The following is a 15,186-nucleotide window of genomic DNA, read 5'->3' on the forward strand; positions in this document are numbered from 1 at the left end:
GTCTGCCCCCTCCCCTCCGCCCCGGCCCGCTTGATCTTTCTGGGGAGCAGTTTGAACACTATTGGAGAGAGAGCGAGAAAGAGATCTGCCTGCACTTGTAATGAGAAGTATTAACAACAAACAGAAGTCAGTCCACGCGTTGATGAAGGGCGCGGGCCCCCTGGCCCTGCTGCGCGGCAGAGCTTTCTGACAAATAGCTGAACTTCAGTTGATCCTGTCTGAAGTTGAGCTCTCAGTGCAAACCGAAAGGAGAAGAGGCGAGGGCGCCCGAGAGAAGTACAGTGCAGCCTGCTGTTTTCAACACTTTCCTCAGCTCCTCTGCCACAAGCTCTGCTGCTCTGTCCGCATGGAGTGGGACGCTGGCAAGAGAGCCTGCTAAGGTAAGCTGATGGCCTTATATTTTTAAAACACGCGTAAGTGCAAAAAATAGGAGCGATGGGGAGAATTTTGTCACAGAAGTAGCGTGAGAGGTCTGATGCAGTTTGCAACCGAAACTTGTTAAGTTGTCCAAAGCCAACATAGGCAAAGGGAGAAAATCTGCTGTGCACGAATTGGTTCATAGCTCCCTCTGATGGCTTCAGTCAAATATACACTGTGTGGCCATACTGGTAACGAGTATAGTGCACATGGAGTAATATCAAACTTTTGATATATGTTCCCTTAAGGAGAAGAGCCCTAGGAAAAATAGGCTTCACCCTGAGAAGCAGGGCATCCCATATGTGTGCTTGTATGATTTAGGTTCTGTAGAAATAAAGGGTTGAGAAACTTGGGAAAATGTTAATATCTTAACTTTTTTTAAATGATTAGAAGAATACACAGACACATACTGGAACTGTTGTTTGGAAAATAAGCCTGTTCTTTATTTCTAACGGAGTATTACAGTTGCATTAGTTCACATGAACTCTGCTAATGTAAAAAGATAAAATAATTTCTCAGGCCTTGCAGTTTCAGACAACTTGGAAAAAGTAAAAATAAAATAAAATAAAATAGAAGCTCAGGTCATGAGTTAATTCTACTTTGATTCTGAAGCTAATTTAGTGAGCAGACTTTGACAAGGTTGTTCTTTTACTGTTTCTTTCTAGCCTTAATATTTACTGTAGATGAGAACCTGCAAATTCTTTCTGATGCATTTTAAATATTTGTAGAATGTATTTTGAGATCTGTACTACATCAGAGGACTTTTGTGTTTCCACAGAAAGGATCGAATATGCAAAGCCAACGGAAAACTGAAATAGCACTTTTGGTTGAAAAACACTGGCTTTGTACTCCTTTCAAGTGTTTTACTTTTACTTCGTGATGGGAAGAATAGAATCATCAGAACCATTGGGACATAGGTTGGATTTCACTAGTTGAAGATGAAATGAAGATAGTAGAAGATGACGTGAGAGCATATTGTGTGTTTTATGCGTATGCATCCAAACAAACCTTCCACAAATAGACATGAACAGGAATTAGAAATATTTTTTTTTTCCAGAGAGAGAGGCTAATGGAGAAATGTTATTGTTTTCCTCCTCCACTTTCACATTCTCAAGCCTATGAAGAAGAATTTTTTTTTATACAAACAGGAGAACAGGAAGGCTAGGGGGAGTAAATTTAACATCTGAGTCTATTGTAGAAAGTACTGAGCATTTCTACTTCGGCAAAAACAAAACACTGTTCTGAATAAATGTAATGATTTCATCATCAGTGCAATTTTTTCCTACTCTAGGAATGGCATTTTATCACAATGTGACGGGAAAGGATTTTTGTGTGAGTTCAGTTATTTTAAATTCAAGTTTTGGGGTCTTTTTCCAGTGCTTTTCAGCAAAAAAGATACTACGTTTTTTAGTCCCTTGACTTATTTAATCAGACTGTTTCACATGGAAAATGTAGAGACTTTACCTTCCTTTTAGTTTTATGTGTTATGCTTTACTGTTGTAGCTGTACAAAGTACAGACAAGGCACCTGTGGTTCAACTTTTCAGAAATCCTTTTTTTGTTTTCAGTACTGTACTTCAGCTAAGCTGAGCAGCGAGTCTATCTTATTCTTTTGTTATTATGCAAAAATGCCTTAAGTGTACACTGTTATATTAGCTGAATCAACATTTACATCTTAACACTGTGTTTTGTAAAGATGTATGCTTGAAGGGAAGGAGCTGCCTAATGGATCATGGCTCTTATGTTTACACTACATATTTTATTTCTAGCGTTAGTGATGTTTGCTCTCTCCACTTTTGAAGAATCTGTAAGCAATTACTCTGACTGGGTGACTTTCACAGAAAATGTGCATCAATATGAAAAACAGAAACTGCAAGATTTCAGTGCCAACCAGAAGCTGAAAAAAGCTATTCTTCATCCAAGCTTATATTTTGATGCTGAAGATATCCAAGCACTGAGGCAAAAGTCTCGTACAAGCCATTTACATCTGTTCAGAGCTATCAGAGGTGCAGTGACAGTTATGCTGTCCAACCCATCATACTACCTACCTCCACCCAAGCATGCTGATTTTGCTGCAAAGTGGAATGAGATTTATGGTAACAATCTGCCTCCCTTAGCTTTTTATTGTTTGCTATGCCCAGAAGATAAAGCTGCCTTTGATTTTGTTTTAGAATACATGGACAGAATGGCTGGCTACAAAGACTGGCTGGTTGAGAATGCTCCAGGAGATGAAGTGCCACTTGGCCACTCCTTAACAGGTTTTGCCACTGCTTTTGACTTCTTATATGGCTCACTGGATAACATCAGAAGACAAAAATATCTAAAGAAGATTTGGGTTGTGAGTGAGGAAATGTACGAATATTCAAAAGTCCGCTCATGGGGAAAGCAACTTCTCCATAACCACCAAGCCACTAATATGCTAGCACTGCTCACAGGTGCCCTGGTTACTGGGGTGGACAAAAAATCTCAGACAAATGTTTGGAAACATGCCGTTGTTGATGTGATGGAAAAAACCATGTTTCTGCTCAATCACATTGTAGATGGCTCTTTGGACGAAGGAGTAGCTTACGGCAGTTACACAGCTAAGTCAGTAACCCAATATGTTTTCCTGGCCCAGCGCCATTTTGGTATTAATAACCTAGAAAACAATTGGCTGAAAATGCACTTTTGGTTTTATTATGCCACACTGTTACCAGGCTATCAGAGGACTGTGGGCATAGCAGATTCTAATTATAACTGGTTTTATGGCCCTGAAAGCCAGCTGGTTTTCCTGGATAAGTTTGTAATGAAGAATGGAGCTGGCAATTGGCTGGCACAACAGATTAGAAAGCACAGGCCCAAGGATGGCCCAATGGTGCCATCCACTGCACAGAGGTGGAGCACACTTCACACTGAATACATCTGGTATGCTGCAGAGCTAACTCCTCAACCTCCCCCTGACTATGGCACTGCTAAGATGTATGTGTTTCCTAACTGGGGGGTTGTTACTTATGGGGCTGGGTTGCCAAATACTCAGACCAACACCTTTGTGTCTTTTAAATCCGGAAAGCTTGGTGGCCGTGCAGTCTATGACATAGTTCACGTTCAGCCATATTCCTGGATTGATGGATGGAGGAGTTTCAATCCAGGACATGAACATCCAGATCAGAACTCCTTTACTTTTGCCCCCAATGGACAGGTGTTTGTATCTGAGGCCCTATATGGACCCAAATTCAGCCACTTGAATAATGTACTGGTGTTTGCTCCATCTCCTACAAGTCAGTGTAATCAGCCTTGGGAGGGACAACTTGGGGAGTGTGCCCAGTGGCTTAAGTGGATTGGTGATGAGACTGGAGACTCAGCTGGGGAGATTATAACAGCCTCTCAGCATGAGGAGATGATGTTTGTGAGTGGTGAGGCAGCATCTGCCTACTCTTCTGCAATGAAACTGAAAAGCGTGTATCGTACTTTGCTACTCCTAAATGCTCAGACATTGCTAGTAGTAGACCATATTGAGAAGGAGAAAGACTCTCCCCTCAGCTCTGTCAGTGCCTTCTTTCATAATCTTGACATTGATTTTAAATATATACCCTATAAGTTTATGAACAAATATAGTGGAGCCATGATGGATGTGTGGGATGCTCACTATAAGATGTTTTGGTTTGATCATCATGGGAATAGTCCTGTTGCCAGGATACAAGAGGCAGAGCAAGCCGCAGAGTTCAAAAAGCGATGGACTCAGTTCATAAATGTTACCTTTCCCATGAAAACCACTGTTACAAGAGTTGCATATGTGTTCTATGGACCGTATGTTAATGTTTCTAACTGCAGATTCATAGATGATTCCAAATATGGATTTCAAATTTTTCTAAATGTCAACAACACTGAAAATATTGTCTCTATTGTGACTGAATATCACAGTCTGAGGACAAGGTTCAATTATTTGGGATTTGGTGGCTTTGCCAAGGTAGCTGATCAAAACAAAGTTATCAAATTTGGTCTAGGCACTGAAGCTGTCCGAGAACAGATAACAAATAATAGAACAGTTTTCCCATTTGGATTCAAAGTGAATATAATAGCAGGATTAGTTTTGGGCATTAGTTTGATAATACTGGCTTTTCAGTGGCGGTTTTACATTTCCTTCAGCAAATTGTTGCGCTGGATACTAATACTGGTTATCACACTGTGGTTTATTGAGCTGGTGGATGTATGGAGCACTTGCACTCAGCCTATCTGTGCAAAATGGAGCAGTGACATCATAAATGTAGACCCAAATACAGGCAATACAGCCAAACAGTTAGAAGGAAACCCTGTTGTTTTGCCAGATGTAGTAATTACCTCACTTCCCAGTTCCGGAGCAGACATTTTAAAGCAACTTTTTTTTAACAGCAGTGATTTCATATACATCAGAATCCCTACAACTTACCTTGATATCCCTGAAACTGAATTTGAAATTGACTCATTTGTAGATGCATGTGAATGGAAGGCTTCTGATATCCAAAGTGGCCGTCTCCGTCTACTCCGAGGCTGGCTCCAGTCCCTAGTCCAAGACACAAAACTGCATTTACAAAATATTCATTTACGTGAAGCCAGCAGAAATAAATTAGCTCAGCATTCTACCATAAGTAAGGACAAAAAGAGAAGATCCAGAAAGAGAGAGTCTTTGTCAGAACAAAGAAGCAGGACAAGAGGAAAATTAGACAAAGATGCTGAATACATTAGGGAACTGAGGAGACACCTTGCCTATTATCCATATGCACGTCCTGTGCTTAGTTTAAGTAGTGGGAGCTGGACATTAAAGCTTCCTTTCTTTCAAGAAATCATGGGTCCCTCAATGAGGGCATTGTATGTAGTGAGGGACCCTCGGGCATGGATCTACTCAATGTTGTATAAAAGTAAGCCAAGTCTTTACTCCTTGAAAAATGTTCCACAGCACTTAGCTATGCTGTTTAATGTGGAAGGCGGGAAAGAAAAATGTGGTTTACATTCACGCTATGCCTTTGAATATGAATCACTGAGGGAAGAACTCTTGGATTCTAGGTCAAATGCAGTTTCTGTGCTGTCCCATTTGTGGCTAGCAAACACAGCAGCAGCGCTGCGAGTAAATGGGGATCTGCTGCAGACAAATTATCAGCTGGTCAAGTTTGAAGATATTGTGAGCTCTCCTCAGAAGACAGCTGAAGCAATTTATGCTTTCCTTGGTATTCCTCTGTCTCCTGCTAGCTTAAACCAAATATTGTTTGCCACCTCCACCAATCTTTTCTACCTTCCTTATGAAGGTGAAATATCACCAACTAGTATTCATGCCTGGGAACAAAATATGCCTATTGAAGAAATTAGACTGATTGAGGACATCTGTTGTACCTTGATGGACCACTTAGGATACCCAAAGTTTACAGTTTAAATGCTGCAGGTCAGCAGTAGTTTGCACTAATGATCCCCAACTCCTCAGTGTGTGAAGAATTAGAGAGTTTGTTTATTCTTGTAAAATGTGTGTACAGTCTGTTACATGCAGAAGGATTTATTTAAAAAATAGATATTTGTTCTAGCAGGATTTTTAAAAACAAACACTTATAACTACTTTTGCTTCCTTTCAAATAAAGCTGTGTGAACCTTTACAAATCTACCAGCTGGGAAATGGATAGGTCAAGGAATTGGTAATAAACTATGGAGCCTTGCACTTCCAGGTGACCAATTTGACTCCAGCACGAGTGGGTAGTTGCCCAAAGTAGTTACCATCTGATGGCTGTTTGGTGGCCTATATGAAATGAGTTGGTGGTCTCAGCCCACTTCGTAATGGGATCAGATTTGCAGGTATATTCTGACCACTTGCTATCCCAATAGGGCAAAGGAGCCATAAACTGAGTAAAACTGAGGTTTAAATCTGTTGTTCATCACTTGAGTTGGTGTTCTAGTAAATCTGGCTCCTTATTAGGAGTCTCAGCAGACAGGCCAAGGACTGACTAGTCATAGAAACTGAATGACATGTGATATAGTTCCTGCAGGTCAGAACTGAAGCTCTTTGGTAGGGTTTTATGAGGATGAGTTCTTGCTGTAACTATTCTGTAGATAAAGAGAAGACTTCAGTCTCCAGTTCCATCAATCTGGCACCTTCTCTGAGCACTAAATGAACTTTGGGGATGGGTGGGAGAGGGAAACCATCGCAAGAAATCCACAAAACCCATAAAACCCCATAAACCTATCAGTTAAAAATTAGCTGAGAGGTTTCTAAAGGATCCTGTGAAACTCTGACGGTGCTCCACCATACTAAACTACCCCTGGATTTTCAAAGCTGCTAATGCCCTCGCCACTGATGCTGCTGTTCTGTGCAGCTCCTCTTAGCTAAGAGAATCTGAATGAGCTTCCTCTTTTCTCAGTAAGACTCCTCCATCCTTCTTTGTTTGTTGTAACATGCTATGAAGTCTCTTCTCTTTTTAGCTGACCATTGTGCATACCTTTCACTAATTCCAGTGGCAAAGGTGTATGAGTTCCTGTCAATGCAAGCATTTGATGTCATCATCATCAGTGGTAATATATTAATATCAGGTGGGAATGTAGCGATTAGAAGAGCCCAGATAAATCTCCAGACCCATGTTTCATCAAGGGATGATTAGCTTGTCTGTATACTAGATCTGCCAGCAACATCTTATGGCTGGTCAAGGTAGCTCTTTGAGTTGAGTCACTTCAAAGAGGTTTCTCTCTCCTACTCCAGGCTTGGATGACAATTAATCTCAATAATTTCTTTCAAGCATCTGATTATTTTAAAATATGATCCTTGTTTCTTTAAATCTGCACTGAAATGTCACATTGATTTGGAAATACACACCCTTTGTGGGGTGACTATTTGCTTTTGCTAATATCTTTGTCATGCGGCTCTTGTGTTTTTCCTTGAGTAATATATATATTTTTTTCTTTTCACAATGTTCTTTTTTTAAAAAAAAGACAATGTTGAAAGTGTCCTAATTTATCATACTCAACATTCTTTTGAAATGCATACATACTGTAAATGTCTTCAGATGTATAAATCAAACCATAGATGATGTCAGAGACATCTGCTTTCTTTACCGTCTGTGTTTTTTTTTCTCATTACTAATGAAGTTGTCATGAAATGTGCTTAGTTTTGTTTGTAGGAGCTGGAATCGGAGTTTTGTGCTATTATATTGAAATATAACAGTAGAGTAATTACCATATATTTGGGTGACAAGCATTAGGCAATGTCAAGATGTAATGAGTTTCTCTCTACAGATTGCAATTCTCTTGCTAATGTTTAATATTAACATCTTGCTGAGGTACTCCCCTTTTTTCCTGCTGTTCCCGCCCCACACACACAGATTTTCTGCACCCTCTGCATCCTTTTGTGATCTCTTCTTCTGACCTAGATAAAAGTGACTCTTTCTCAGCCATTCGTTATTATGTCAAAATGTGCCTCTGGTGTGATAAAGCTGTTGCTATGTTGCAGTCTCACTAACCATAACTTGACTGTCACTTTCCTTTGATTATAATAGGGACTCGGAGCTGCTTTTTCTCTTCTTCTTTCCTGGGTCTAACCTCTGGCTAGGTAGAATGTCATGTTAAAAGAAATATTAAAGTTTGTTAATGTACACTAACATGTAAGTGAAATTTTGGATCCCGACTATCATTCTCTCAAATCAGTTTTTTTTTTCTCTCTCTCTCTCTATTATCAGTCATATGTAAAATTGTTGCCTTGTTGCCAACATCATTGCTTTTATTTGACAGACAGAGCATTTGCTTTCCTTCTCAGGATTTATGATCTTGAATCAGAACAAATAGAAAGGCTTTCCTCTGTCATCTTTTTTAGGATTGCTCAAAGACTCAGGATTGACTGCGTTTTGGGGGGAAGTAGGAAAGAATATAAAAATCCCTTCTTGATAGTGCTGCATGAAAAGCTACAAATAGATTTTAAACCAGCTCTTTGTGACGGGCTGAGGTGAAAAGGGGAACACTCATGGATCAGTAGGTCATCCCTGCAGCTTTCAGCGTATAGGGTTATCTCATGCCCTTTGGCTGATAATACATGTCACTGCTATCATTTATTCTGGCATACTCAAGATTTAGGACCTAATTATCCACAGTCTTGCATCTTCTGAATTTAAACCAACTATAATGTGCTCCTGTTCAGGTTTGGTAACATTTTATACCCCTTTGTACAGATGTAATTGACTCTACTAGGTACATGACTGGGGAGAATTAGATTCTTTGGGGAAGAGAGTTATATCAAAAGCACAAAAATTAAAAGAAAAAAAAAGAATGAATCTAAAGAAAGTAATGACTGAAAGCCATAGTCCTAAAGTTTCAAAATTCTAATTGCATGCATTACGGGAGCTTAAAATAACACAATATTGTTATATATTCTAAGGAAACTGAGCACATGGTGCTTTTGCTTCAAAACTGCTAACAGAACCCTATGATAGAGAACATTTCTACTTGCTGGGAAGAAAAGAGCATATGTCAACTAAACCACAGAGCACTATGTATAGAAGTAGTTTACGGGACTGGATTAATCTCACAGAAGGAAAGAATATCAGAGCAAGTGAGGCTCTGCAGTGTTGTGGGAGCCTAATTTCTATAGAACACTTAACAAAACGATCCAGAAATCCCAGATCAGAAGATATGAATTTTTATTTTTTTAGGCTGTATACAATTAAAATATTACTAAAAATGCAGTGTCCCAGAGCTTCATACTGATCATATTCAAACCTGCTTTTTCATGTATCATGCCTCCATTGTCCAGTGGGTTCACCAGTTTTGCAGTCCAATCATACAAAAAAGTATCCATTGACTTCAAGTTGTGTGGTCTGTGAATGAAAAGAGTGCAGGATCAAAATGTAATCAAATGTGTCTAAATTTCTGTGATGTCACCTGCATAACAGTTTATGGATTTTGGTAGCATTTTAGAAACTGCACAACTATAATTAGAGCTGGTTGGGGAAAAAAGTCTGTCAGTTGTGTTTTAACAGAAAAAACTTTTCAACGCAGTGGAAATGTTCATGCAAAAATACCTGTTTTCATGAGATAAATGAGGTTTTATTCAGAAAACCTTAAACTGAAAACAAAATACTGTTTTTGACAAAAACATGAAAAATTGTTTTGAGAAAACTTGAAAACTTCCCCTCCCCCCATTTTTGTCTAAATTTGGAAAAAATGGGGAGAAAAAATCTGTCAGCTCTCCCTACCGTTCAAATGTGCATTCAGTTGGCTCTCATCCTCTGTTCTGTTGCCTCTGTGTAACTCCGCTGAAATATAGCCAAGTTGCATTGGTGTCAGTGGAAGCAGACCTCGGCCCACTGTTTGATCAAGTATTCTAAAATTAGGCTTCCAGGCTTTGACAACTGCCCTATCTTTTAATCATTCTGTTGCGCCCGGGACAGATGAGAAGATGGAAAAATAATAAGGTACATCAATCTATTGTTTTAGGTTGAAGAAATCAATACTTTGAAAATTATCTTTTAATTAACAACTAGTTATAAGTAAAATAAACGTGGGAGGCCTGAAATCTAATGGAATGGCAACTCTCCAGCTACTTTTAATTTAAAATAGATCAGCTGATAAATTTTAAATGATTTCTGAGTTAATTACGTGACTTCACTACCACAATAAGTAGTTGTCAGAGGGTATGTCTGTGCTGTTGCAAGGAGTATGCTTCCCAACCCAGACAGGAAAAGACACTAGCTTACCTTGAGTTAGTGTGCTGAAAATAGAGGAATATGAACATTGCGCCATGAACTAGCCACCTATGTCCGAGCCTGGCTGACCTCCTGGATCCGAGCTCAGGTGACTAGCCCAAGCTGCCACCCTTACTGTTACATCCATGCTGTTATTTTTAGCATGCTAGCTTGAGCCAAGTTAGCATGTATTTGTTTATCTTGGCTGGGAGGCATTCTCCCAGCTGCAGTGTAGACATATCAAGAGGTTCTCCAATCAAGTGAATGTTGAATGCCTTTGTACTGAAATTCTAGACTAGAACTCTCAATGTATAAAAATCTAAGTTAACAGGCAGGGCAAGCAGAGAGCTGGAAAAATATGTACGCTACTTAGGAGAATGCCCATTGCAAACCCATATCTGAGACCTGTGTGTATGTTTCATTTAGGAGATAAATAGAAAGATGTATTAGGGGAAGCAGGACTAAATAATCCAGGGGATTGGTAATGGATAGGAACCTTTCTTTGGTATGTCAATGGTTTGAGTCTAGCTCTAGGTCATTACAGACCTAAGGTTATTACCATATTGACCAAATCCTGTTGACTCACCCGTACAAGTAGTACCACTGACTTCAGTGGAAGTACATGGATGAGGAAGGTGAGTGGGATTTACACAGACTGTATCAGAGTTCAAGGCCAAGACTATAGCAGAGTTCAAAAAAGAACTAGATAAATTCATGGAGGATAGGTCGATCAATGGCTATTAGCCAGGATGAGCAGGGATGGTGTCCCTAGCCTCTGTTTGCCAGAAGCTGGGAATGGGCAACAAGGATGGATTACTTGATTATCTGTTCTGTTCAGTCCCTCTGGGCAGCTAGCATTGGCCAATATCAGAAGACAGAATGCTGGGCTAGATGGATCTTTGGTCTGACCCAGTATGGCAGTTCTTATGTAGTTAAATGAGTTGGTGAACTCAGTATTGTTATTGGCAGTACATGATCACATTACGAAAACCACCATCACAACTGGCATCCTTATTAATAGCCTCAACATTTTTCCACTGGCAGATCATGGATACAGGACTTCAGTACTCTGGTATCATTCTGGCACCTTTCACTAGTACTAACATTCAAATGCTCATCCAAACCAACGTCAGTCCTTAAAATGCCACTTTTCCAGCAAATAATGAATTTTTGAAAATTTAACCTGGGTAAAATTTCAATATTTCCATGTATAAATGTTTTCAGCTTCCATATAGATAAAGAATTTTCCACAGAAATATGTTTTTACTCATTGTAAACAATCTTTTACTTTCACTCATGCACAAACAGCCCAAAAAAATAAAAAGGAAAAGTGAAAGCTTTTGTCAAAATGACATTGATGCCGACATAAGATTTCAGCTATTGTAATGATAACTTATTTGCATGGCTTCATTCATGAATCAGACTGAATTTTCATTTTAAACAGAAAATTTTAATATTTCACTATTACCTTGAGATGATGTGACAAATGACATCCAAAAGAGAGCTGGATCCTTAGGGGGCTATGGGTTATTTCTAATACTATGGTCTTGTTACTGTGATTTTATTGGTTAATATGACCAGGTGTAATCTTTTGAAATTCTGCAATATCTGTACTCAAAACATTTGCCCTAGGCAATTCATGATCAAGGGTTAAAGTACAGTTCATATATATTTGGCAAACAAGTAGAGAGCACCTGTGTGACCTGTTTGTTGTTTTATTTGGAAATAAACTTAAAGTATTTTTGTAATTTGAATTTGTGACATTAATTTTTTAAGAAAGAACTCACTGAAATTAGTTTTTAAAAATACACATAAAAATACCTTCACCAAGAAGCATACATAACTAACCAAAACAAGCACATTATCTTATCATCATAGCCCTGGTCTTCCCTTTCTCCCGAGCTTTTTTGGCCCCAGTTTGGAACACCATTTAAACATGTTTAAGTACATGATTGATGAGGATGCTTTCCAGAATCAGAGTCTCTGTAGGCCTAGACACGTTCTCACTGAATTCATCCTCATTCCACTTACAGGTGTAAAATTGCAGATATTCATAAGTGGAGGATCAAGGCCTTATATTGTAAAGTGTTTGGAGCAGGGACTGAGAGTTGAAATCCTGGCTTATTAAACTCAATGAGGCCAACATTTCATAAAGTGTTTTCTCTCTGGAAAGGGCCATGCAAAATTATGGCACTAATGATGATACCAAGCTCTTATATAATGTATTTTGTCAGTAGATTTCAAAGTGCTACACAAAAATGGTAAGCTTTCTTATCCTACAGAGAGGGAAAGCTGAGGCTCAGGAAATGAAGTGACTTGCCAAAGGTCACCCAGAAGGCTAGTGGCTGTGCTGGTAATAGACCTCAGGTCTCCTAAGTCCCAGTCCATCACTCTATCCACTAGACAACATTGTCTCCCTTAAGTAACGAATAAGTGCTTTGGGGACAATCTGTGACAGTACATTCTGGCTTTAAAAGTTATCTAGAGTTGTATTTTTCTCTTTAATATTTAAAGAAATATTTAGATCGCAGGGAAATATTGTATATCTATTTCTTAATATTTCCAAAAGACCTGAAATTACTGAAACCAAAAGCCTCTGTATATCATACAAGTTTATTATTCTTGGTGTATGATACATTGCAGAAAACAAAGAGTAATGTTTTGTAGGGTTTAATACATGAATCACTTTTTAGCCTGAATCAAAGCTACAGGTTAAGATTATCTGATACATTTATAGACCACAAAAGAAAGGACACCACCCAATTAGAACATAAGAATGGCCATTCTGGGTTAGACCAAATGGTCCTTCTAGTCCAGTATTCTGTCTTCTGGCAATCGACAAACCTAGGTGGTTTGGAGAGAATGAACAGATCAGGGCAATTTATCAAGTAATCTATCCCCTGTCATCCAGTCCCAGATTCTGGCAGTCTGAGATTTAGGGAGACCAGTAACAAAGGTTGTGTCCCCGACCATCTTGGCTAACAGCCATTGATGGGCCTATCCTCCATGAACTTAGCTAATTTTTTTTTTTTTTACCCAGTTTTGACCTTTTTACCCAGTTTTGACCATTTGACCTTCACAACATCCCATGGCAACAAGTTCCACAGCTTGAGTGTGTGTTGTATGAGGAATTCTTTGTTTGTTTTCAACTTACCTATTCATTTCATTGGGTGACCCCTGGTTCTCATGCTATGTTGTGATGAGGTATACTTGCCCTGCACTGGAGTGGAAGGGATTAAGACAGAACTCTTAGCAGCAGAAGACATGTCTCCTTGACCCTGCTGGGCATGTTTCAACTGCTGCTCAAGTATAAAAAGGAACAGCCTAGCTCAGTCTGGGCTGACCGCCGAGGAGGAAGGATGCCCCACTAGAGGCAGTGAAAACTTTGCTGATATGTGATCTATCTATGCATATGCTTTATAATTCATCACACTAATAATGAATTTGCACCTTTACTAGTGGTGTCTCGTCCACCATTACTCTCTCAGTCTCCACAGTCAGACCCACATCACTCTTGGACCATGGTGTTCACTTCTGGACATTACCCTCCAGCCGTGCCCACTCAGCTGGCTCTCCCACCCCTTCCAGGGAACCGTCAGCTTCTGTTTCTATCACCACCCTTCAGTGGCTCACTGCAGTCCTCAGTCTAGCTCCTTCCTCCAAGGGCAAACTGTAGGCTGGCCTACCCACTCTCATCACTAGCAAGTGGCGGGGGGAAGGGGAACTGGGGGACAGGCCTGCTCACTACTCTGGGCCCTGACCCAGGGATCCTCTAGCCACAGCCACTTACTGCCCTCCTCCAACTCTCCACTACTGCCTACTTCCCTGGGCAATTTCCCCATAGCCCCAGCACCTTCTCTCCCCCTTTATGTCAAGGCCCTAGTCTGGAAGTCATCAGCCTGGAGCTCCCCCAGCCTCCGCTGACCCTGCCCAGCCCTACTTTATTTTAGGTGCTTCTCTAAAAGCCAGTTCTTTTCCCTTTGCCCTCCGGGGAGACATTGCCCTTCTTTCTGCCCAGCAGTCTTCTTATAGGGCCCAGGCTGGCCCTGATTGGCTGTTTTCAAGCTTCCACTTGATTGGCTCCCAATAAGCCCTTCCAGGATTGTCTGGGGCTCTGTGCAGCCTCTCTGGCTTGCTTTAACCCCTTCAATGCCAGAATGGGACAGCTGCCCCACTAGAGGCAGTGAAAACTTTGCTGATATGTGATCTATCTATGCATATGCTTTATAATTCATCACACTAATAATGATGTATCCCCCACTGTCTCAGCAAATGTTTAAAACTGGAACACAGCAGTGTTGTTTTACATTATTAAAATATAATCATTTTAAGTGAAACATAATATCAGACCTAAGCTAGTAATTAAGCTTAGAAGTGTTCATGCAGGTCCCCACTTTTTGTACTCTAAAGTTCAAAGTGGGGAAAAAACCTTGACAACATGTCAGAGAGGCATTGCTGGCAGATGATGGCATATATCACATTGGTAGATGTGCAGGTGAACGAGCCTCTGATAGTGTGGCTCATGTGATTAGGTCCTATGATGATGTCCTGTGAAGAGATATGTGGACAGAGTTGGCAACAGGCTTTGTTGCAAGGATAGGTTCCTGGGTTAGTGTTTTTGTTGTGTGGTGTATGGTTGCCGGTGAGTATTTGCTTCAGGTTGGGGGGCTGTCTGTAAGGAGGGACTGGTCTGTCTCCCAAGATCTGTGAGGGTGAGGGATCATCTTTCAGGATAGGTTGTAGATTCTTGATTATGAGCTGGAGGCGTTTTAGTTGGGAGCTGAAGGTGACGGCTAGTGGTGTTCTGTTACTTTCTTTGTTGGGCCTGTCCTGTGGTAGGCAACTTCTGGGCACTCTTCTGGCTCTGTCAATCTGTTTCTTCATTTCAGCAGGTAGGTATTGTAGTTATAAGAATGCTTGATAGAGATCTTGTAGGTGTTTGTCTCTGTCTGAGGGGTTGGAGCAAATGCGGTTGTATCTCAGAGCTTGGCTGTAGACAATGGATCGTGTGGTATGGTCTGGATGAAAGCTGGAGGCATGTAGGTAAGTATAGTGGTCAGTAGGTTTCCAGTATAGGGTGATGTTTATGTGACCATCGCTTATGAGCA

General features: G+C 40.3%; 1 protein-coding gene across 1 annotated transcript; it reads left to right on the top strand.

Moving 5' to 3' along the window:
* The first annotated feature begins 294 nt into the window (after window positions 1-294).
* On the top strand, window positions 295-12,823 carry DSEL (dermatan sulfate epimerase like). The gene is made up of 2 exons (XM_032787278.2): window positions 295-380; window positions 1,196-12,823. The coding sequence occupies exon 2, from the start codon at window positions 2,149-2,151 to the stop codon at window positions 5,797-5,799; it is 3,651 nt and encodes a 1,216-aa protein (XP_032643169.1). The 5' UTR covers window positions 295-380; window positions 1,196-2,148; the 3' UTR covers window positions 5,800-12,823.
* The last annotated feature ends 2,363 nt before the right edge of the window (window positions 12,824-15,186 follow it).

The sequence above is a fragment of the Chelonoidis abingdonii genome, chromosome 2, assembly GCF_003597395.2.
Source record: "Chelonoidis abingdonii isolate Lonesome George chromosome 2, CheloAbing_2.0, whole genome shotgun sequence".
NCBI lineage: Eukaryota > Metazoa > Chordata > Testudines > Testudinidae > Chelonoidis > Chelonoidis abingdonii.